General features: G+C 45.8%; 1 protein-coding gene across 1 annotated transcript in view; it reads right to left on the bottom strand.

Moving 5' to 3' along the window:
- The window catches only part of TMEM163 (transmembrane protein 163), a 93,479-nt gene that overhangs the window by 35,628 nt on the left and 31,836 nt on the right, over nt 1–26,015 (bottom strand). The window contains exons 3-4 of the mRNA XM_075284634.1: nt 1,818–1,861; nt 209–300 (exon numbers count right to left, since the gene is read on the bottom strand). Of these exons, the coding sequence (XP_075140735.1) occupies nt 209–300; nt 1,818–1,861 (136 nt within the window). The remainder of the gene's footprint in view (nt 1–208; nt 301–1,817; nt 1,862–26,015) is intronic.

Here is a 26,015-nt window from a genome sequence, read left to right as displayed (position 1 = left end):
ACAGTATAATGCTACAAGTTCATAGATAATATCTCGGATATCAAAAATTGTTTCCTAATTTTTAATGTTGTCGAAAAGGCCTTTTCTAAAATTCTTTAGATGGGACCCTTTAAGAAACAGTGAAATCCTCCTATTCTAAACCTGGAGGTGTAAAACAAATTAGTCCCCCATTATTCCTTGTGATACTGTAACATGTCTATATACTCACAAGTACTCTCTGTGCGCTGAGTGTACAGCTGCTGCGTTGCTGTAGCGCCATAAGACGATCGCTGAGGATAAGACATCCAGGACGGCATCAAACTGAAAAGTAGTGCAAGATGGAGTGTAAGAACTTCAACAAAAGTACAAAGGTAATCTCTAGAAATATTAGGAATCGGCAGGAAATTCTGGGCACAAGATCTTAAAGGGATCCAGTCAGGGTGTTGGGGGCCACAAACAAACCTCTGTATCATACCACCAATTGTCACCGATATCCATAGGACTCAAAGCTTGGAGATGCCCAGTGTCCATCGAGTTGGGTCCCCTGGGATACTCCCGCGCATGCGCACAAAGTCAAGCCGAGTTCCTTGCGCCCCAAGAAACATTTTATCTGGAGGGCCCAAGGAACTTCTGTCAGACACCTTCCAACCCCGAATGTTACCCCCTTGGACAGATCTATCCTTTAGTCATAGAGTCACCCAAGCTTCACAGAAATGTATAGTCCCTGCTCTCTCCTGATGTTTTTTCTGATGGGCGGCAGCCTAAGAGTTAAAATCAGGTATCCATCATCCCGGGATCGGCCCTACGTGTAGTTTATTGCAATACACAGAGATCTGCTGTAAATTTCATCTCTCTAAATATCCCCATAGAAGACGACACCACATTATTACACGTTCTCCTCAACAAAAGAAGACAATGAGACGTCTCAGATTATACAGGCGAGGGGGGATATTTTTGGAACAGGCCTATTGTGGTAGCAAATCCAGCAATGATCATTACTTTGTCGGCCTGGTAACTATTGTGCTTGGCTGAGGCCCAAACCGCGTCGTGAATTACACGAGAGATTAATAACGGCAGAATCAGAACCAAAGTCAGGAATATTTCATGGGAAATCGAAAAATAATAATTTATGAATCAACAAGTCACATTTCAGATTCTCAGAACTTACAGTGAGCCGGGTGGGAGTGAGGGTCCTCGGGCCCCCAGATAAATGATGATGGGGCTTACCCTCTAAAAACTACTAGCAAATAGACTATAGTGCCCTTCACACTTGTGTATCTTCTACTGGATCATTAATATGCCGGTGCCGGGACCCATCGGGGGATCCTCCGGTACTCGGGGGGGCTAATACTGTCCAAATCTGTATTTAAAGAGGAGTTGTCCCCAGTTCTGGCATCCTGAGCATTTTGGTGCTTTGTTTATCTAAATCTGTTCAGCTATTCCAAAGATATAAGTCCTTCTAGTGTTGTTGTACATTAAGGTCTACGAGGCAAGTGGGTGTGGTTTCTCTGCAATATGCAATATATCTAATGCAGTGGTAAAGCCCACTTGGCTAATATAGTCTAATGTGTATCATTACTAACAGGGGTTATATCTGTGGAATAGCTGGACAGATTTGGATAACCAAAACACCAGAATGCTCAGGGTGATAGCACCGATCAGATGATGGATGTCAATGGGCTATTCAGGTCTGGTGACAGCTCCTTTTTAAGATCAACCTGGTTGGTAATCCAGTTTCATACATTGATTCTCATGATTTCTCTGATGTCATTTTTAATAAATTGGCGCATACAAGGATTAGGATATGAGGATTAAAAAAAATACCGAAAACTACTTACAGCAAATCCAAATGATGACGCACTGTACCTCATCACAGAGACGGCTGCAAAGAGAGGGGGACGCAGAATTAGTCTTCACATATACACAATACATAATAGTAATGGGTATATACATGATGTAATCTAATGTACACATAATGGAGATGATGACATTGGGTAAAATATTATTTAAAATTACTCTTTTCACATTATTATCTCACCCTCTCCGATGCTTTAAACCAATCTTTACAGCAGACCTGAAAGTGAGATGCTGTAGTGAGCACTGCATGTTGTACTGACATCTAGTGGCCAAGATGAAAACTAGAATATTTCAGAACGGAGCTGTACACCATAGAAAATCTGATGAACGGTTGATTTGATAGGATCTGGGATATCTCAGTGGCAGATAACACTTACTATATTATTATATCCGGGAAATAAGAGATTGTAATAGACCGATCAGTGGGCGACACATGACGGGAACCAGTGAATTATCAAGTACAGGGAGTGAATGTCATGGTTATCATACGTGACAGAACTTGTGTTCTATTGAGAGTGTACTGTGACATTAATAAGATTTCATGGCAGACATGACATTTCCCTCCATGCCGTCAGCTTACCACTTCATTTTACACGCTCCATCTAGTGATGGAATTACCATATAATCTATATTTTACAGTGTTATGATCTCCCTGCCATTGATCTAATGCTAACACTTCTCGCTGGAGACAGGATACCGAACTCTCGGCTCAGATTTATCCTACTGGGACTATATAACTAAATAGAGAATACATTACAATGTAAAATACCATATTATAGGATATCATCTGTTTCCCAATCACTAGCTATATACAAATCCATTTTAAAATATTGCAGTTTTCCTTTTGGCCTCTAGAAGTCAGTGCAACACTGCTGTCCTGACATCTTACTTTCATACCTGCTGTGAAGAATAGTGCAAACCATAACAGAGGATGCAACTAGAATTGCATTTTTAAAAGGTGAAAAATTGGCCATTCCTGGGGACTTTGAGTTGCGCTTGGTGAAAATTTTCAGGCCAAATTTTTATATTTTTCAGCATTTTTTTTTCCTATAAACTCCTTATAACACCAGATCTAGAATATGGAAATCAACACTGGGCTCCACATTGTTAAAAGGATATAGGGGAGCTAGAGAGAGTAAAAAGTGGCTACTGGATTATTAAAGGTCTCACTTGTAATAACAGGATACAAAAATTGGAAAAAAAAACTCCCATCCGCCCCATTAATCCCAAGGGCGGACTGTTCCTTGTGCTTTGCGTTCTGAGCCAATCCAATGTCTCCTTTCTGCCCCACTCCATTTTTATTAAAATGTTTTGTAAGAATCTGCAGCTGCATCTCCCTCCTCCCTCCTCCTCATCCGCTATGCATTGCATTACAGCAGAGAGAATTTTTGGGAATGTCTGAGGTTTATGAACATTTATAAGGAGCCTCACAGCAGGGAAAGGAGAATTGCAGCTTGCTGGAAGGTGAGAAAGATGGTGCAATCTCCTAATGAGATATATGGTACATGAATTGAGCGGTCCGCATTTTTAATATCAAACGCTCCATGGAAACACAGAGAGAATGTCAGATAAAGAAGATATTTTTAGCTCCAATAATAAAAAAGCGTCCGTGCCGTTAAGATCAAGGCAACACGTTCGCCACCGCCCCCCTGTGTGGGTCTCCAGAGAAATTTGTTCCTATAAACCTTCTCTACACCTTCAAGACAGGACAGGCAGTAAAGCGTCTAATTGCTGAATTTCTTTGATGTGTCTGAGACTTGTCTTCATGATCTTCACCATCTTCATAGCCCTTGTAGTCTCCATAGTCTTCATAGCCTTCATAGTCTTCATAGCCCTCATAGCCTTTGTAGCCCTCACAGTCTTCATAGTCTCCGTAGCCCTCATAGTCTTCGTCATCTTCATAGCCCTCACAGTCTTCATAGTCTTCATAGCCTTCATAGTCTTCGTAGCCCTCACAGTCTTCATAGTCTTCGTAGCCCTCATAGTTTTTGTAGCTTTCATAATTCTGGCAGTGAATGTTAAACCACCTTGCTGGGCTAGAACAAATATACGGCGCCTGCAGAGATGAAGACGCCGGGAGAGATCGAGTAACCTTTCCTGCGTTTATTGTCAGGAGTATAAAGGGACGGCAGCTCCAGTCTTACAAGACGTTTTTATTTTATAAAGCACAAAAACCTTTCTCCAAAAATGTCATATTAACCCTTCAGCAAAAAGCCTACGATTTGTTCTACCTTATACCTTACCCTCGATGTTCAGGGGTCCGAGGTGGCATTATACTGTTCTGTAATTCATTTTTGTAACCCGCCAGAGGTCATATTTGGGAGGCCAAATAATTGGGCTATACAGTGCTTATATACAACTCCCACAGCATGCCCAAAAGCAATACAGAGATAAACTAAAAGTACTATACACTGTCTAACCACTATTAGCACAGCATGGCCGAATAATACCACCATACATAGTCACAAAATTACTAAATAATACCGAAATACTACCACCATAGAATGACAAAGTACTAGTGTCACACAAAGAGCAAATAACAGATCTGTGCAGTGTCTATACTATGCTGAAATAATACGGTAGTATAATACCTAAATACTGCCAACATACCATACCTTAATAATAGCCCTCTAAGAGATCATATAGAAGTATTATATAGTGTCTAGAGTACTTTTTGACTGTTTTGGGAGTGTTTAGAGTATCAAAATGCTATCACCAAAGTAGGACAAAATACTAGTGCTCAAATAATAGTGCAATACAGTACATTGTCCAAAAACAGTATCATACTGTGCCTAAATAATAGTGCAATACAGTGCCTAAATACTACCATACCTAAATTATAGTGCCATACAATGTCCAAAAACAGTATCATACTGTGCCTAAATAATAGTGCAATACAGTGCCTAAATACTACCATACCTAAATTATAGTGCCATACAATGTCCAAAAACAGTATCATACTGTGCCTAAATAATAGTGCTATAAAGATCCCCATTATACAGTGCCTAAACACTATCACCATACCATGCCTAAATAATACTGCTATAAAGAGCCCAAAAGTAGTTTTATACTCTGCCTACATACTAGCACATCATGTTAAAATGGGAAGCGAGAATAACGATGACCCCCGTTCCTCTGTGATATAAGAAGATCCAGAGACTACAGGCAGATGTGTAATAAAGACGAGACTGTGGACTTATTTCTCTCCATGATTAAGTTCTTGTGTTTTCCTTAGAGCACCAGAGAGGAATCCGGGGCCGACATCTGTATTGTGTATGACCTTTCCTAGGAAGATGATAGATGCTGAGACTCTGGAGAGAATGCGCCATTCCTCACCTGTCAGCAAAACTGCTCCCCCAGCCCCCAATATCTCTGCAGAAATGTCACTGAAAAGGTACAACAAGTACAGAGATGTCACATAGTGCACATGGGGGAGACAGCGAGACCGAAATATCTATGTGTAATAGTTACAGACCTGTCTGTGTATTATCTATCTCCTATCTATCTATCTATCTATCTATCTATCTATCTATCTATCTCCTATCTCTCTATCTCCTATCTATCTATCTATCTATCTATCTATCTATCTATCTATCTATCTATCTATCTATCTATCTCCTATCTATCTATCTATCTATCTATCTATCTATCTATCTATCTATCTCCTATCTATCTATCTCCTATCTATCTATCTCCTATCTATCTATCTCCTATCTATCTATCTATCTCCTATCTAGTGGTTAACACTGCAGCCTTGCAGCGCTGGCATCCTGGGTTCGAATCCTGCCAAGGACAACATCTGCAAGGAGTTTGTATGTTCTCCCCGTGTTTGTGTGGGTTTCCACCGGGTACTCCGGTTTTCTCCCACACTCCAGAGACATACTGATAGAGACTGTAGATTGTGAGCCCTATATGGGACAGTGACTGTCAATGTCTGTAAAGCGCTGCGGAATATGATGGCACTATACAAGTAAGCATAATAAATAAATAATAAATATCCTCAGATTTATATCTATCTTTCAGAATAAATTTCTGCACCCAGTTACGGTGCTCAATAAATTGGATAAGATCTAGACATCCTCTTCACAGCGTCCACCCAGGACACAATGCTCCATCTTGGCTCAGATAGATACTTCTCCCCAGGAGTCTTCAGCAGAGGATATCCTCCTGTATAATACCCTATTGCTTTATTGTTGAAATGTTGTATATAGAGAACAGAACACATATAATATAGAACGAAAAAAATGCAAAAATTATTCGGCTCACCATATAAAAGTCCTTTTTCTTCAGATATAGTCCTGGAAGCACGGCACACGGGAGGACCCAACCCGTTTGGATACGAATAGGAGGAAATAAAAATATAGCCAGCTGATCCAGATATATAAAGAGTCCGCGGTAAATAAAATATAACTTTTATTTAAATAAAATGTAAAAAGTTACATAGTAACTCTGGTGTCATATCTCTGTACAAAAAAGCTACGCGTTTCGGGACGCTAGTCCCTTCCTCTCGGCTCCAGCCGAGAGGAAGGGACTAGCGTCCCGAAACGCGTAGCTTTTTTGTACAGAGATATGACACCAGAGTTACTATGTAACTTTTTTTATTTTATTTAAATAAAAGTTATATTTTATTTACCGCGGACTCTTTATATATCTGGATCAGCTGGCTATATTTTTATTTCCTCCTACACATATAATATAGCTCTGTGAGCAGATCTCCTCCTCCCTGCTGACTGATCTCTTCCTCCTCCTCCCTGCTGACTGATCTCCTCCCTGCTGACTGATCTCCTCCTCCCTGCTGACTGATCTCCTCCCTGCTGACTGATCTCCTCCTCCCTGCTGACTGATCTCCTCCCTGCTGACTGATCTCCTCCTCCCTGCTGACTGATCTCCTCCTTCTCCCTGCTGACTGATCTCCTCCACCTCCTCCCTGCTGACTGATCTCCTCCTCCTTGCTGACTGATCTCCTCCTCCCCCCTGCTGACTGATCTCCTCCTCCTCCTTCCTGCTGACTGATCTCCTCCTCTCTGTTTACTGATCTCTTCCACCTGATATTAACTACAATCTGTGCAGCTCAAGGATCCTCAGCTCTGCTAGATGCAGATATTTCGAGCTACAAGAAGGTGCAATATCCTCCTCCACATCATCTTCACACATTAGCAAATTGATATGCGAGAACATATGCTGCACGATACGGAGGCAAAACATGACAAGCGCACAACGTCATTGTCACAACAGATCCAGAGACGAGCATGAGCTTGTAACATTGTGACAGCTCCCCCACCAGGCTGCGGCCCCCGCCACTAGGAACGCTTCCTCCTGATGGGATGTAAATTCATTAAAACCTGTGAGCCCTGACTATCTACACACTACAATACAGAGAGAACTGGTGTGAGGTCTCTGCTTCTGGGAAAGCTGGGTGACAGCCAATTAAAGTTTTATCATTTAGGCCGCTGATTCCCAAACTGTGGATTGCACCCTGGGGGGTGAGGTAGGGACGTCTAAGTGGGTTTCCAGGGGGATCGTGAGCCATTTACGGAATAGGGGGGTGGAAAATTGTCGGGCTTATTTTTCGAATGTGGCCAAGTGCACTGGAGAGGGCGCTCGTGCTAAATTCTTTCCCACCTTCAGATAGTTTGGGAACCACTCATGTATGCCCAGGGCTACACTGGAGATTTGGGGGGGGGGTCTCTCTCAGACAACCAGACCCCCACCCACTATCAGTACAACAGAGAAGATTTTAGACCAAAATACAAAAAGTTCTTCCCTCGGCCTGAAGAGTCACTATAGTCCCCATCACTGCAGCCAATGGAGACCTTCTGCCTGTAACACCCCTCCTCCGCTCCTTCGTCCTTGAGTCTTGTCCTGGCATCTTGAGCTGATGCTTCATCTACAGAAGCCTCACAGTCAGACAGGTTTGGTTGTCAGCGTGCAAAAATAAGCAATATCATTTTTGCATTACCAGGGAGAGTTCCTTTGGCACTTCTCCAAGTTAAAGCTTTCATAACAGGCTGCCATACTCAATCTAGAATGTAAAAGCGCGATTTGTTATTTTTGACTCTGATTTAAAGGGGAAGGCCATATATTAAGTAATAAATAATAGAGATGAGCGAACACTAAAATGTTCGAGGTTCGAAATTCGATTCGAACAGCCGCTCAATGTTCGTGTGTTCGAATGGGTTTCGAACCCCATTATAGTCTATGGGGAACAGATACTCGTTAAGGGGGAAACCCAAATCCGTGTCTGGAGGGTCACCAAGTCCACTATGACACCCCAGGAAATGATGCCAACACCTCTGGAATGACACTGGGACAGCAGGGGAAGCATGTCTGGGGGCATCTAACACACCAAAGACCCTCTATTACCCCAACATCACAGCCTAACAACTACACACTTTACACACTCAATACCACATCTCTGACAGTAGGAAAACACCTTGAAACATGTGTATTTGGCACTTGCAGTGAGGAGAGCTTGTCACCAGCAGTGAATTTGGCCCTTGTAGTAAGTTGAGGTTGGCACCAACATTTGTTTTGAAAATCAGGGTGGATTGAGCCTCTAACCAGCAGAGTTTGGGCAAATTCATGGTGGAGGGAGCCTCTAACCAGCCCAGTTTGGACCAATTCATGGTGGAGGGAGCCTCTAAACAGCCCAGTTTGGGCAAATTCATGGTGGAGGGAGCCTCTAAAAAACCCAGTTTGGACCAATTCATGGTGGAGGGAGCCTCTAACCAGCCCAGTTTGGACCAATTAATGGTGGAGGGAGCCTCTAAACAGCCAAGTTTGGACCAATTCATGGTGGAGGGAGCCTCTAAAAACCCCAGTTTGGACCAATTCATGGTGGAGGGAGCCTCTAACCAGCCCAGTTTGGGCAAATTCATGGTGGAGGGAGCCTCTAAACAGCCCAGTTTGGGCAAATTCATGGTGGAGGGAGCCTCTAACCAGCCCAGTTTGGACCAATTAATGGTGGAGGGAGCCGCTAAACAGCCCAGTTTGGACCAATTCATGGTGGAGGGAGCCTCTAAAAACCCCAGTTTGGACCAATTCATGGTGGAGGGAGCCTCTAAAAAACCCAGTTTGGACCAATTCATGGTGGAGGGAGCCTCTAACCAGCCCAGTTTGGACCAATTAATGGTGGAGGGAGCCTCTAAACAGCCAAGTTTGGACCAATTCATGGTGGAGGGAGCCTCTAAAAACCCCAGTTTGGACCAATTCATGGTGGAGGGAGCCTCTAACCAGCCCAGTTTGGACCAATTAATGGTGGAGGGAGCCTCTAACCAGCCCAGTTTGGACCAATTAATGGTGGAGGGAGCCTCTAACCAGCCCAGTTTGGACCAATTAATGGTGGAGGGAGCCTCTAACCACCCCAGTTTGGACCAATTCATGGTGGAGGGAGCCTCTAAACAGCCAAGTTTGGACCAATTCATGGTGGAGGGAGCCTCTAAAAACCCCAGTTTGGACCAATTCATGGTGGAGGGAGCCTGTAACCAGCCCAGTTTGGGCAAATTCATGGTGGAGGGAGCCTCTAAACAGCCCAGTTTGGGCAAATTCATGGTGGAGGGAGCCTCTAACCAGCCCAGTTTGGACCAATTAATGGTGGAGGGAGCCGCTAAACAGCCCAGTTTGGGCAAATTCATGGTGGAGGGAGCCTCTAAACAGCCCAGTTTGGACCAATTCATGGTGGAGGGAGCCTCTAAAAAACCCAGTTTGGACCAATTCATGGTGGAGGGAGCCTCTAAACAGCCCAGTTTGGGCAAATTCATGGTGGAGGGAGCCTCTAACCAGCCCAGTTTGGACCAATTAATGGTGGAGGGAGCCTCTAACCAGCCCAGTTTGGACCAATTAATGGTGGAGGGAGCCTCTAACCAGCCCAGTTTGGACCAATTAATGGTGGAGGGAGCCTCTAACCACCCCAGTTTGGACCAATTCATGGTGGAGGGAGCCTCTAAAAAGCCAAGTTTGGACCAATTCATGGTGGAGGGAGCCTCTAAAAACCCCAGTTTGGACCAATTCATGGTGAAGGGAGCCTCTAAACAGCCCAGTTTGGGCAAATTCATGGTGGAGGGAGCCTCTAAACAGCCCAGTTTGGGCAAATTCATGGTGGAGGGAGCCTCTAACCAGCCCAGTTTGGACCAATTAATGGTGGAGGGAGCCGCTAAACAGCCCAGTTTGGGCAAATTCATGGTGGAGGGAGCCTCTAAACAGCCCAGTTTGGACCAATTCATGGTGGAGGGAGCCTCTAAAAAACCCAGTTTGGACCAATTCATGGTGGAGGGAGCCTCTAAACAGCCCAGTTTGGGCAAATTCATGGTGGAGGGAGCCTCTAACCAGCAGAGTTGTGGGAAAGCAGGGTGGAGGGAGCCTCTAACCAGCAGAGTTGGTGGAAATCAGGGTGGAGGGAGCCTCTAACCAGCAGAGTTGGGGGAAATCATGTTGGAGGGAGCCTAGTATTAGCAGAATTGTGCAACGCTTATGGTGGATGAGTATGAGGATGCGGAGGAATTGGAGAGGTTGAGTACAGACATGGAGTTTCATGTTGGGGTGCTTTACACAGGTGGGCACAAAAATGAAGGCTCTATCCAGTGGTGGTTCATTTTTATCAAAGTGAGCCGGTCGGCACTCTCAGCTGACAGACGGGTGCGCTTGTCAGTGATGATGCCACCGGCTGCACTGAACACCCTCTCAGATAGGACGCTGGCGGCAGGACAGGACAGCACCTCCAAGGCATATAGGGCAAGTTCAAGCCACAGGTCCAACTTCGACACCCAATACGTGTAGGGCGCAGAGGGGTCGGAGAGGACAGGGCTGTGGTCGGAAAGGTATTCCCGCAACATGCGCCTATACTTCTCACGCCTGGTGACACTAGGACCCTCCGTGGCGGCACTTTGGCGAGGGGGTGCCATCAAGGTGTCCCAGACCTTAGACAGTGTGCCCCTCGTTTGTGTGGACCGGTGAGAACTTGGTTGCCTACTGGAGGAACTGCCCTCCCTGCCGCCAACGTCACATGCTGGAAACATCTCCATCATATTCTGCACCAATTGCCTGTGGCAAGCATTGATGCGATTGGCCCTCCCCTCTACCGGAATAAAAGACGAGATGTTGTTTTTATACCGGGGGTCAAGGATAGCAAAGATCCAGTACTGGTTGTCCTCCATGATTTTGACAATACGCTTGTCGGTTGTAAAGCACCCCAACATGAACTCAGCCATGTCTGCCACAGTGTTAGTTGGCATGACTCCTCTGGCCCCACCGGAAAGTTCAATCTCCATTTCCTCCTCATCCTCCATGTCTACCCATCCGCGCTGCAACAATGGGACGATTCGAAGTTGCCCGGAAGCCTCCTGTATCACCATCACATCATCGGACAACTCTTCTTCCTCCTCCTCCTCCTCCTCCTCCATTAAACGCAGTGAAGCGGACAGATGTGTGGACCTACTCTCCAGCTGTGACGGATCGGATGCTATCCCTAACTCCTCTGTGTGATCTGAGTTATCCCTGATGTCAATCAGGGATTCTCTCAGAACACACAAGAGCGGGATTGTAAGGCTCACCATCGCATCCTCAGAGCTCACCCTCCTTGTGGACTCCTCAAAGACCCGTAGGATGTCACAAAGGTCTCTCATCCATGGCCACTCATGGATGTGAAACTGAGGCAGCTGACTTTGTGGCACCCTAGGGTTTTGTAGCTGGTATTCCATCAAAGGTCTCTGCTGCTCAACCACTCTATTCAACATCTGAAACGTTGAGTTCCAGCGTGTGGGGACGTCGCACAAAAGCCGGTGTTGTGGCACATGCAGGCGTTGCTGGAGAGATTTTAAGCTAGCAGCGGCTACTGTCGACTTGCGAAAGTGGGCGCACATGCGCCGCACTTTCACCAGTAGCTCTGGAACATTGGGGTAGCTCTTTAGGAAACGTTGCACCACTAGGTTGAAGACGTGGGCCAGGCATGGAACATGTTGGAGTCCGGCAAGCTCCAGAGCTGCTACCAGGTTCCGGCCGTTATCACAAACGACCATGCCTGGGCCCAGGTGCAGCGGCTCAAACCATATTGCCGTCTCATCGAGGAGGGCATCCCTCACCTCGGAGGCAGTGTGCTGTCTGTCCCCCAAGCTGATCAGCTTCAGCACAGCCTGCTGACGTCTACCAACGCCAGTGCTGCAACGTTTCCAACTCGTAGCTGGGGTCAATCTAACAGCGGAGGAGGAGGCGGTGGCGGAGGAGGAGGCGGTGGCGGAGGAGGAGGCGGTAGAGGAGGAGGAGGAGGGGGGTGTTCTTCTCGTGTCCCTGCCAGGAATGTTAGGCGGGGAGACGAGGTACACCAGGCCAGTTTGGGAAGCAGTCCCAGCCTCAACTACATTCACCCAGTGTGCCGTCAGTGAAATGTAGCGTCCCTGTCCGCATGCACTTGTCCACGCGTCGGTGGTCAAGTGGACCTTTGTGCAAAGCGCGGAACTAAGGGCCCGCCTGATGTTGAGTGACACGTGCTGGTGCAAGGCGGGGACGGCACACCGGGAGAAGTAGTGACGGCTAGGGACGGCATAGCGAGGTGCCGCAGTTGCCATCAGGTCCAGGAAGGCGGGAGTTTCAACAAGCCGGAACGCCAACATCTCCTGGGCCAGCAGTTTAGCGATGTTGGCGTTCAAGGCTTGCGCGTGTGGGTGGTTAGCAGTGTATTTCTGCCGCCGCTCCAATGTCTGAGAGATGGTGGGTTGTTGTAAAGAAACGCCTGATGGTGCCTTTGATGGTGCAGGAGAAGGAGATAAGACAGGACCAGGGGAGGATGAGGTAGAAGTCAACAAAGTGGCGGAGGCAGATGAAGTGGTGTCCTGGCTCGTCCTCTGGAGTGCATCGCCAGCACAGTCAGCAGTGGCAGTGGCAGAGGCAGAGGCAGTGGCAGAGGCAGTGGCAGTGGCGTGAACGGCAGGCGGCCTTTGTCCTGCCGTTGCTGCCTGCCACTGATTCCAGTGCTTGGATTCCAAATGACGGCGCATTGAAGTGGTGGACAGGTTGCTCTTCTCAGAGCCCCTAATCAATTTCGAGAGGCAAATTGTGCAGACAACACTATATCTGTCCTCGGCGCATTCCTTGAAAAAACTCCACACCTTCGAGAAACGTGCCCTCGAGGTGGGAGTTTTTCGGGGCTGGGTACGAACTGGAACATCTTGGGAGATTCCGGGTGTGGCCTGGCTTCGCCTAAGCTGCTGACCTCTGCCTCTGCCTCTAGCTACCCTTTTTGGTGCTGCACCTGCCTCAACATCCACACTACTTTCCCCGCTTGACATCCCCCCTGTCCAGGTCGGGTCAGTGTCCTCATCATCCACCACTTCCTCTTCCAACTCCTGTCTCATCTCCTCCTCCCGCACAATGCGCCGGTCAACTGGATGCCCTGACGGCAACTGTGTCACATCATCGTCGATGAGGGTGGGTTGCTGGTCATCCACCACCAAATCGAACGGAGATGGAGGAGACTCTAGTGTTTGAGCATCTGGACACAGATGCTCCTCTGTTAGGTTCGTGGAATCGTGACGTGGAGAGGCAGGTTGAGGGACAATGAAAGGAGCGGAGAACAGCTCTGGGGAGCAGGGACAGTTTGGGTTATTGTTCTGTAAAGCTTCGGAATTTTGGGAGGAAGGAAGACAAGACTGTTGGGTAATAGGAGGAGAGGAGGCAGAGTCTGACTGGCTGCTGGACAATGTGCTGTAAGCGTTCTCTGACAGCCATTGCAAGACCTGTTCCTGGTTCTCGGGCCTACTAAGGTTTGTACCCTGCAGTTTAGTTAATGTGGCAAGCAACCCTGGCACTGTGGAGTGGCGCAATGCTTGCTGCCCCACAGGAGTAGGCACGGGACGCCCTGTGGCTTCACTGCTACCTTGCTCCCCAGAACCATTCCCCCGACCTCGCCCACGGCCTCGTCCACGTCCCTTTCCGGGAGCCTTGCGCATTTTGAATTCCTAGTTAGAAATTGGCACTGTATACCAGTAGTAAAAATTGTGGGTGCACGTAACCCCAATATATTCTTTGAATTACCAGTCAGAAACTGGCACTATATGGCAGTAGCAAGAAATGAGGGTATTTGTATTCCCAATATATTCTTTGAATTCCCAGTCAGACACTGGCACTATATGGCAGTAGCAAGAAATGAGGGTATTTGTACTCCCAATATATTCTTTGAATTCCCAGTCAGACAATGGCACTGTATACCAGTAGTAAAAATTGTGGGTGCACGTAACCCCAATATATTCTTTGAATTACCAGTCAGAAACTGGCACTATATGGCAGTAGCAAGAAATGAGGGTATTTGTATTCCCAATATATTCTTTGAATTCCCAGTCAGACAATGGCACTGTATACCAGTAGTAAAAATTGTGGGTGCACGTAACCCCAATATATTCTTTGAATTACCAGTCAGACACTGGCACTATATGGCAGTAGCAAGAAATGAGGGTATTTGTATTCCCAATATATTCTTTGAATTCCCAGTCAGACAATGGCACTGTATACCAGTAGTAAAAATTGTGGGTGCACGTAACCCCAATATATTCTTTGAATTCCCAGTCAGAAACTGGCACTATATGGCAGTAGCAAGAAATGAGGGTATTTGTATTCCCAATATATTCTTTGAATTCCCAGTCAGACAATGGCACTGTATACCAGTAGTAAAAATTGTGGGTGCACGTAACCCCAATATATTCTTTGAATTCCCAGTCAGAAACTGGCACTATATGGCAGTAGCAAGAAATGAGGGTATTTGTATTCCCAATATATTCTTTGAATTCCCAGTCAGACAATGGCACTGTATACCAGTAGTAAAAATTGTGGGTGCACGTAACCCCAATATATTCTTTGAATTCTCAGTCAGACACTGGCACTATATGGCAGTAGCAAGAAATGAGGGTATTTGTATTCCCAATATATTCTTTGAATTCCCAGTCAGACAATGGCACTGTATACCAGTAGTAAAAATTGTAGGTGCACGTAACCCCAATATATTCTTTGAATTACCAGTCAGAAACTGGCACTATATGGCAGTAGCAAGAAATGAGGGTATTTATAACCCCAATATATTCTTTGAATTCCCAGTCAGACAATGGCACTGTATACCAGTAGTAAAAATTGTGGGTGCACGTAACCCCAATATATTCTTTGAATTCCCAGTCAGACACTGGCACTATATGGCAGTAGCAAGAAATGAGGGTATTTATAACCCCAATATATTCTTTGAATTCCCAGTCAGACAATGGCACTGTATACCAGTAGTAAAAATTGTGGGTGCACGTAACCCCAATATATTCTTTGAATTACCAGTCAGAAACTGGCACTATATGGCAGTAGCAAGAAATGAGGGTATTTGTATTCCCAATATATTCTTTGAATTCCCAGTCAGACAATGGCACTGTATACCAGTAGTAAAAATTGTGGGTGTATATAGCCCCAATTCTATTGCTAGGGGACTTGCAGGGTATTTCTGGGGTGAAGGTGGGGGGGCACACCGTTGGAACGGGTATCGGGGTATATATCGGGTATACGGGAATACACTGACAGTGTATTCCATTCAGGATCCTGGGAAAGCTGGGTTGCGGCGATTGAGCCCGTCAGTGCCACGTTACACTGACAAGCTTCTCCCTGGAATTTAGCTCTTATAAGAGCTGTTGGTTGTCTTCTCCTTCCTATCCTAGCCTGTCCCTGCCTACCCAGAATCTAACCCCTAGCTAACTGGACGGAAACCTCCGTCCTCGGTGAATTGCAAGCTCAGAATGACGCGAAGCTGGGCGGCGCTGTTCTTTTAAATTAGAGGTCACATGTTTTCGGCAGCCAATGGGTTTTGCCTACTTTTTTCAACGTCACCGGTGTCGTAGTTCCTGTCCCACCTACCCTGCGCTGTTATTGGAGCAAAAAAGGCGCCAGGGAAGGTGGGAGGGGAATCGAGTAATGGCGCACTTTACCACGCGGTGTTCGATTCGATTCGAACATGCCGAACAGCCTAATATCCGATCGAACATGAGTTCGATAGAACACTGTTCGCTCATCTCTAATAAATAAATAAAAACGCATTAAATTTTCCAGGATGAATGAAAAACTCACCATGAACTGCCTGGGTAAAATGCAGAAGCTTAAAGGCATAGCATGGCGGTATAATATTAACATATATGAGAAATGAAAGATTATATTTGGGCATAGTATAGCAATGTTATATGAAGACAGTATGGAAATAAAATATGAGAATTGAAAGAAATTACAGAAATGATATTTAGGAAATGAAAGATGGTATTATTTGGGCACTGTATGGCAGCATTTTTTGGGCACTATATGGCAGTAATATATAAGAGCTGAAAGATGGGCAAGCGTATAGTGGAGGGGTAGGGAACCTTCGGCTCTCCAGCTGCTGTGAAACAACAACTCCCAGCATGCTCCATTCACTTCTATGGGAGTTCCAAGCACAGCAGAGCAAGTATGCATGTTGGGAGTTGTAGTTTTGCAACAGCTGGAGAGCCGTACTTTCCATACGCCTGGTATAGCGGGATTATTTGGACTGTATATTTTGTAGATCTTTTCTTTATAATTGTGCAGTATTTTCCTGTACATCTGCTACACTGGGAAGAAGACAATCTGTCAAACCTGAATACAAAGACTTCTCCACAGACATTGATCCAGAGATGGAGGGACATGAATCTGGGGGCAGAGATGGAGGGACATGAATCTAGGGGGAAGAGATGGGGGGACATGAATCTGGGGGCAGAGATGGAGGGGACATGAATCTGGGAGCAGAGATGGAGGGACATGAATCTGGGGGCAGAGATGGGGGACATGATTCTGGGGGTGACAGGAATCTGGAGGCAGAGATGGGGGGACAGGAATCTGGGGCAGAGATGGAGGGACATGAAACTGGGGGAGAGATGGAGAGACATGAAACTGGGGGAGAGATGGAGGGACATGAATCTGGGGGCAGAGATGGAGGGGACATGAATTTGGGGGCAGAGATGGAGGGGACATGAATCTAGGGGGAAGAGATGGGGGGACATGAATCTGGGGGCAGAGATGGAGGGGACATGAATCTGGGGACAGAGATGGAGGGGACATGAATCTGGGAGCAGAGATGGAGGGACATGACTCTGGGAGCAGAGATTGAGGAGACATGAATCTGGGGGCAGAGATGGAGGGGACATGAATCTGGGAGCAGAGATGGAGGGACATGAATCTGGGAGCAGAGATGGAGGGACATGACTCTGGGAGCAGAGATTGAGGAGACATGAATCTGGGAGCAGAGATGGAGGGACATGAATCTGGGAGCAGAGATGGAGGGACATGAATCTGGGGGCAGAGATGGAGGGGACATGAATCTGGGAGCAGAGATGGAGGGACATGAATCTGGGAGCAGAGATGGAGGGACATGAATCTGGGGGCAGAGATGGAGGGGACATGAAACTGGGGGCAGAGATGGAGGGACATAAATCTGGGGGCAGAGATGGAGGGACATGAATATGGGGGGACATGATTCTGGGGGCGACAGGAATCTGGGGCAGAGATGGAGGGACATGAAACTGGGGGAGAGATAGAGGGGGGACATGAATCTGGGGGCAGAGATGGAGGGGGGACATATAATTTACGGGTGACTGTAGGAGGATTATACTGTGTGGGGGCACATGAAAAATGAATGAGAATGGGCGGGGTCAACATAAAAGTGGGTGGAGCTAAATTTCCTGCGCCGCGCTATGCGTGTCGCACACTTTGTCCCTCTTTCAGTTCTTCAGAACTTAGAAGGTATGCAAGTCTATAATAGAGAAACAACAATTGAGGTTGTATCAAAGTTCTGTCAAGAAGATTAAGATCCTAATAAATTCACCTCTATAAACAGTAAACATGCGGAAAGAAGTATCTGCCGGTAAATGGATGGAAAATAATGTTGCCCGGCTGATGGCTTATCAATTCTGAGCTCGTCTGCGCTCTGGCGAAATCAATCAGACTGCCGGGAAATCTGTAATTCCTTTTAATTAGTCAGAAAAAAATTAAATGTAATTAAAGTCCCAGAACCGCGTCGTATTAGGCGATAAAAAGATCTATGTTCGGTTTTATATCTCATCGGCAGGAAATAGTAATATCCTCTCCAGCAGAATCTGCTGACTTTCTTCCCTTGCAAATTGGGTTCAAAAATATGATGTGACGTTAAACAGTAAAAAAAAAAAAAAAAAATGTTATATATATATATATATATATATATATATATATATATATATATATACTAGAGGGAGGACCCGGCTTCGCACGGGTATATTACATTTTATGTTTGTGTAGTGGCCCCATAAGGAATGTCCAATTTTGCACTGATGTATTTTGTATGTGGTGTGTGTGTATGTCCATAAGCGTCATGTGATTATCTGTATCTCATTTTGGATATCAGTGAAAAATCTGTGATCAGTTGTTATGGATACCTGGAGTAAAGCTGTATCTAATCCTTCCCCGTGTAGTACTGTGTTTAGACGCAAGTATCTAATCCTTGTTGGTGTGGTACTGTGTGCAGATGCACATATCTAATCCTCCGGCGTGAGGTACTGTGTGCAGATGCACGTATTGAATCCTCCCTCATGTGGTACTGTGTGCTGAGACACGTATCTAATTATCTGGCATGTGGTACTGTGTGCAGAGGCATGTATCTAATCCTCCAAAGTGTGGTACTGTGTTCAGACGCACGTATCTAATCCTCCCCTGTGTGGTATTGTGTGAAGAGGCGCGTATCTAATCCTACGGCATGTGGAACTGTGTGTAGACGCACGTATCTAATCCTACAGCATGTGGTACTGTATGCAGACGCGTGTATCTAATCTCTAATCCTATGGCGTGTACAACTGTGTGAAGATGTGCGTATCTAATCGTCTGACATGTGGAACTGTAAGCAGACGCGCGTATCTAATCCTACGGCATGTGGTACTGTGTGCAGACGTGCTTATCTAATCCTCTGGTGTGTGGAACTGTGTGCAGATGCGCGTATCTAATCCTCCCCTGTGTGGTATTGTGTGATGAGGCGTGTATCTAATCCTACGGCGAGTGGAACTGTGTGTAGACGCGCGTATCTAATCCTACGGCATGTGGTACTGTGTGCAGATGTGCGTATCTAATCCTCTTGCGTGTGGTACTGTGTGCAGAGGCTTGTATCTAATCCTCCAAAGTGTGGTACTGTATGCAGACACACGTATCTAATCCTCCCCTGTGTGGTATTTTGTGAAGAGGTGCGTATCTAATCCTACGGCATGTGGAACTGTGTGTAGACGCGCGTATCTAATCCTATGGCATGTGGCACTGTGTGCAGACGCGTGTATCTAATCCTCCCTGTGTGGTACTGTGTGCTGACGTGTATGTAATTCTCTGGCTTGTGGTACTGTGTGCAGAGGCATGTATCTAATCCTCCAAAGTGTGGTACTGTGTGCAGACACACGTATCTAATCCTCCCCTGTGTGGTATTGTGTGAAGAGGCGTGTATCTAATCCTACGGCATGTGGAACTGTGTGGAGATGCACGTATCTAATCCTACGGCATGTGGTACTGTGTGCAGATGTGCATATCTTATGCTCTGGTGTGTGGAACTGTGTGCAGATGCGTGTATCCAATCCTTTGGCATGTGGTACTGTGTGCAGACGCATGTATCCAATCCCCCAGCGTGTGGTACTTTGTGCAGACGCGTGTATCTAATCCTTCGGCATGTGGAACTGTGTGCAGAAGCGTGTATTTAATCCTCTGGTTTGTGGGACTGTGTGCAGACGCGTGTATCTAATCCTCTGGCGTGTGATACTGTGTGCTGATCTGTGTATCTAATCCTCTGATGCGTGTATCTCAGTTTGGATATCAGTGTTGTATTGTGCATGTGGAGTGACCGTGTGTATTGCAGTTGGAATATGAGTGAAAGACTTGCAGGTTTGTATTGGCTAAGGGGGGGGCATTGTGTTTGGAATGCTGTATCTCAGCAACGGTACGTCCGAGCGAGTTGGAGTCTCGTCTTAAACCTTCCCGGATACCTGAAGTATCTCTGTGCCAAATTTGGTGAAGATCGGTCCAGTCGTTTGGTTCGCATTAGAGCACAGACAGACAGACAGACAGACAGACAGAAATTCATTTTTATAATATAGGGAGATATATATATACAGTCCTATGAAAAAGTTTGGGCACCCCTATTAATCTTAATCATTTTTAGTTCTAAATATTTTGGTGTTTGCAACAGCCATTTCAGTTTGATATATCTAATAACTGATGGACACAGTAATATTTCAGGATTGAAATGAGGTTTATTGTACTAACAGAAAATGCGCAATATGCATTAAACCAAAATTTGACCGGTGCAAAAATATGGGCACCTCAACAGAAAAGTGACATTAATATTTAGTACATCCTCCTTTTGCAAAGATAACAGCCTCTAGTCGCTTCCTGTAGCTTTTAATCAGTTCCTGGATCCTGGATGAAGGTATTTTGGACCATTTCTTTCTACAAAACAATTCAAGTTCAGTTAAGTTTGATGGTCGCCGAACATGGACAGCCCGCTCTCAAATGATCTGAAAACAAAGATTGTTCAACATAGTTGTTCAGGGGAAGGATACAAAAAGCTGTCTCAGAGATTTAACCTGTCAGTTTCCACTGTGAGGAACATAGTAAGGAAATGGAAGACCACAGGGACAGTTCTTGTTAAGCCCAGAAGTGGCAGGCCAAGAAAAATATCAGAAAGGCAGAGAAGAAGAATGGTGAGAACAGTCAAGGACAATCCACAGACCACCTCCAAAGAGCTGCAGCATCATCTTGCTGCAGATGGTGTCACTGTGCATCGGTCAACTATACAGCGCACTTTGCACAAATAGAAGCTGTATGGGAGAGTGATGAGAAAGAAGCCGTTTCTGCACGTACGCCACAAATAGAGTTGCCTGAGGTATGAAAAAGCACATTTGGAGAAGCCAACTTCATTTTGGAAACAAAAATTGAGTTGTTTGGTTATAAAAAAAGGCGTTATGCATGGCGTCCAAAAAGAAACAGCATTCCAAGAAAAACACATGCTACCCACTGTAAAATTTGGTGGAGGTTCCATCATGCTTTGGGGCTGTGTGGCCAATGCCGGCATCGGGAATCTTGTTAAAGTTGAGAGTCACATGGATTCCACTCAGTATCAGCAGATTCTTGAGAATAATGTTCAAGAATCAGTGACGAAGTTGAAGTTACGCCGGGGATGGATATTTCAGCAAGACAATGATCCAAAACACCGCTCCAAATCCTCAGGCATTCATGCAGAGGAACAATTACAATGTTCTGGAATGGCCATCCCAGTCCCCAGACCTGAATATCATTGAACATCTGTGGGATGATTTGAAGCGGGCTGTCCATGCTCGGCGACCATCTAACTTAACTGAACTTGAATTGTTTGTCCAAAATACCTTCATCCAGGATCCAGGAACTGATTAAAAGCTACAGGAAGCGACTAGAGGCTGTTATCTTTGCAAAAGGAGGATGTACTAAATATTAATGTCACTTTTCTGTTGAGGTGCCCATACTTTTGCACCGGTCAAATTTTGGTTTAATGCATATTGCGCATTTTCTGTTAGTACAATAAACCTCATTTCAATCCTGAAATATTACTGTGTCCATCAGTTATTAGATATATCAAACTGAAATGGCTGTTATAAACACCAAAATATTTAGAACTAAAAATGATTAAGATTAATAGGGGTGCCCAAACTTTTTCATAGGACTGTATATATATATATATATATATATATATATATATATATATATATATATATATATATATATATATGATAGAGGGAGGACCCGGCTTCGCACGGGTATATTACATTTTATGTTTGTGTAGTGGCCCCATAAGAATTGTCCAATTTTGCATTGGTGTATTTTGTATGTGGTTTGTGTGTATGTCCATAAGCGTCATGTGATTATGTGTATCTCATTTTGAATGTCAGTGAAAAACCTGTGTTATGGAATACCTGGAGTAAAGCTGTATCTAATCCTTCCCCATGTAGTACTGTGTTTAGATGCAAGTATCTAATCCTACGGCATGTGGTACTGTGTGCAGACGTGTGTATCTAATCCTATGGCGTGTACAACTGTGTGAAGACACGTGTATCTAATCCTCCCCTGTGTGGTATTGTGTGAAGAGGCACGTATCTAATCCTACGGCGTGTGGAACTGTGTGTAGACGCGCGTATCCAATCCCCCAGCATGTGGTACTGTGTGCAGACGCGCGTATCTAATCCTATGGCATGTGGTACTGTGTGTAGATGTGCGTATCTAATCCTCCCCCGTGTGGTACTGTGTGCAGACGCGCGTATCTAATCCTCCCCCGTGTGGTACTGTGTGCGGAGACGCGTATCTAATTCTCTGACTTGTGGTACTGTTTGCAGAGGCATGTATCTAATCCTCCAAAGTGTGGTACTGTGTGCACACACACGTATCTAATCCTCCCCTGTGTGGTATTGTGTGAAGAGGCGCGTATCTAATCCTTCGGCGTATGTAACTATGTGTAGATGCGCGTATCTAATCCTTCGGCATGTGGAACGTGTGCAGACGCACGTATCAAATCCTTCAGTGTGTGGAACTGTGTGCATAAGTGCGTATTTAATCCTCTGGTGTGTGGGACTGTGTGCAGACCCGTGTATCTAATCCTACGGCATGTGGTACTGTGTGCAGACACGTGTATCTAATCCTATGGCGTGTACAACTGTGTGAAGACATATGTATCTAATCCTCCCCTGTGTGGTATTGTGTGAAGAGGCGCGTATCTAATCCTACGGCGTGTGGAACTGTGTGCAGACGCGTGTATCCAATCCCCCGGCATGTGGTACTGTGTGCAGACGCGCGTATCTAATCCTACGGCGTGTGGAACTGTGTGTAGACGCGCGTATCCAATCCCCCGGCATGTGGTACTGTGTGCAGACGCGCGTATCTAATCCTATGGCATGTGGTACTGTGTGCAGAGGCATGTATCTAATCCTCCAAAGTGTGGTACTGTGTGCACACACACGTATCTAATCATCCCCTGTGTGGTATTGTGTGAAGAGGCGTGTATCTAATCCTTCGGTGTGTGGAACTATGTGTAGACGCGCGTATCTAATCCTACTGCATGTGGTACTGTGTGCAGACGCGTGTATCTAATCCTCTGGAGTGTGGAACTGTGTGTAGACGCGTGTATCTAATCCTAAGGCCTGTGGTACTCTGTGTAGACGCGTGTATCTAATCCTATGGCGTGTACAAATATGTGCAGATGCGCGTATCTAATCCTCTGGAGTGTGGAACTGTGTGTAGACGCCTGTATCTAATCCTTCGGCATGTGGAACCGTGTGCAGACACACGTATCAAATCCTTCAGTGTGTGGAACTGTGTGCAGAAGTGCGTATTTAATCCTCTGATGTGTGGGACTGTGTGCAGACCCGTGTATCTAATTCTACGGCATGTGGTACTGTGTGCTGATCTGTGTATCTAATTCTACGGCATGTGGTACTGTGTGCAGACGCGTGTATCTAATCCTATGGCGTGTACAACTGTGTGAAGACACGTGTATCTAATCCTCCCCTGTGTGGTATTGTGTGAAGAGGTGCGTATCTAATCCTACGGCATATGGTACTGTGTGCAGACGCGTGTATCTAATCCTATGGCGTGTACAACTGTGTGAAGACACGTGTATCTAATCCTCCCCTGTGTGGTATTATGTGAAGAGGCGCGTATCTAATCCTACGGCATGTGGTACTGTGTGCAGACGCGTGTATCTAATCCTATGGCGTGTACAACTGTGTGAAGACACGTGTATCTAATCCTCCCCTGTGTGGTACTGTGTGCAGACGCGTGTATGTAATCCTATGGCATGTGGTACTGTGTGTAGACGCGCGTATCTAATCCTCTGGAGTGTGGAACTGTGTGTAGACATGTGTAGCTAATCCTACGGCATGTGGTACTCTGTGCAGACGTGCGTATCTAATCCTCTGGAGTGTGGAACTGTGTGTAGACGCCTGTATCTAATCCTTTGGCATGTGGAACCGTGTGCAGACGCACTTATCTAATCCTTCAGTGTGTGGAACTGTGTGCAGAAGTGCGTATTTAATCCTCTGGTCTGTGGGACTGTGTGCTGAGACGCGTATCTAATCCCCTAACATGTGGTACTGTGTGCTGATCTGTGTATCTAATCCTGTGATGCGTGTATCTCAGTTTGGATATCAGTGTTGTATTGTGCATGTGGAGTGACCGTGTGTATTGCAGTTGGAATATGAGTGAAAGTGTTGCAGGTTTGTATTGGCTAAGGGGGGGCACTGTGTTTGGAATGCTGTATCTCAGCAACGGTACGTCCGAGCGAGTTGGAGTCTCGTCTTAAACCTTCCCGGATACCTGAAGTGTCTCTGTACCAAATTTGGTGAAGATCGGTCCAGTCGTTTGGTTCGCATTAGAGCACAGACAGACAGACAGACAGACAGAAATTCATTTTTATAATATAGGGAGATATATATATATATATATATATATATATATATATATATATATATATATATATACATATACACACACACACACACACACACACACACACACATATATATATATATTATTAATGTTCAGGCCTAACAGTAGGAAATGACGCAAGAAACGGTCTCGCCATCACCTCTAGACACCAGGGCCAGAAGGGGAAACATGGTAACCTACATCAAGGCAGACTGATTTGGGTTAGTGACTGCGAACTATAAAACTTATCCCTATTCAGATACCACTGTATATGCATTATATTTAGAGGATATCAAATATTAATATTCCCTTTGCCTCCACTGGACCACCAGGGCTTAGAGACTTCCGTAGGAGACTTTAAACCTAAACTTCCTGGACCCAGATACAAAATCTGTCGCAAGGCTCCGTAACTTCAATGTGACATCAGATCTGTCCTGGGTCTCAAACCCAGGACCTTGTATATGAGAGGCAGGAACCCTAATAGTTAAGCCTCAGCCAGAAGTGGACAGCCAAGTAAAATCTGTCTGGGGCCTCTCAATCAAAATTTTTAGGCCATGCCTCCTCTTTACAGGAACTGAACCCCCTTTTGCACTTCAAAAAAACCTCCTTAAAACCAGTTTCACACGGAGTATTTTGGTTCGTAATGTGGAACGTAGACGGCGACCGCAAAATAGCGCCGCGTATACGGTACCGGCTCCCATTGAAAACAATGGGAGCGTATACGGCCCGCAAAAGATCCCACGGCGTCTACGTACCAAATCACGAGCCAGAAAACTCAGTGTGAACCCGGCCTTATTGGCCCCATGCGCAGTATAAGGCCCCCTTTATCAACCCCGTCCTTTGCGTTACCTCCGACGCCTGCGTAGTTGGTTCTGCCAGTGAGACACTAGTAGAGCCGACTGTGCATGCCGGCCAGTGGTCATTTTTGGGAGGCCGCTCTTGCTCTTGTAGCTCAGTACAGGAGCGGCCAACCAAAAATGGCCGCTGGCCGGCATGCGCACTCGGGCTCTGCTGGTGTCTCACTGGCAGAGCCAACTGTGCAGGCGTCGGAGGTGACGCAAAGGAAGACAACGAAAGAAGGGAGGATCCAGCTGAAGATAGAGGCGTCACTGAAGGGTGTTTTTGAGAACCAGTGGGAACGTCCCCATCGCATTTTCAGTGCTGGGGCCCACCCCTATCACTGCGAGAGAACTAATTTGCATACCGGTAAAAACCAGTATTTCTAAGGAACGGCGCAGCGCAGACCACGTCTAAAGGTAAGAGACGAATAGCCTTTCTAAAGGTGTGATCGCCAATTTCAATGGTAGAATCCCTTTAAAGGCCTCCATACAGTATATTTCCCCCATTGCTGACCCACAGACAAAATACTGTCCCATTTCTTGGCCTTCACACAACTTATTTGGTCCCCATACAGTATATTGCTCTATTTCTTGTCCCCAATAAAGTATATTGCTCCTTCTTTGGACCCTACATATAATACCCCTTTTTTTGGCCCCCATACAGTGACATGTAATACTCCAACAGATAGCTGCCAATATTTTACTCGTCACGGACAGAAGTGGGTATTGATGAGTATTAGCTGCTACCTGTCAGAATAACCAATATTTAGGCACTATCAGATGATGGCTTCCCCATTCACTGGACCACCAGGGATTATAAAGGAAGTGAAGACCTCCTCCTCACAGAGGACCACCAGGACCTAGAAGGTCTTC

Source organism: Leptodactylus fuscus, chromosome 8 (genome assembly GCF_031893055.1).
Source record: "Leptodactylus fuscus isolate aLepFus1 chromosome 8, aLepFus1.hap2, whole genome shotgun sequence".
Classification (NCBI taxonomy): Eukaryota; Metazoa; Chordata; class Amphibia; order Anura; family Leptodactylidae; genus Leptodactylus; species Leptodactylus fuscus.
Note: the sequence above shows the minus strand (reverse complement) of the source record. Positions and strands in the feature narration are given on the sequence as shown.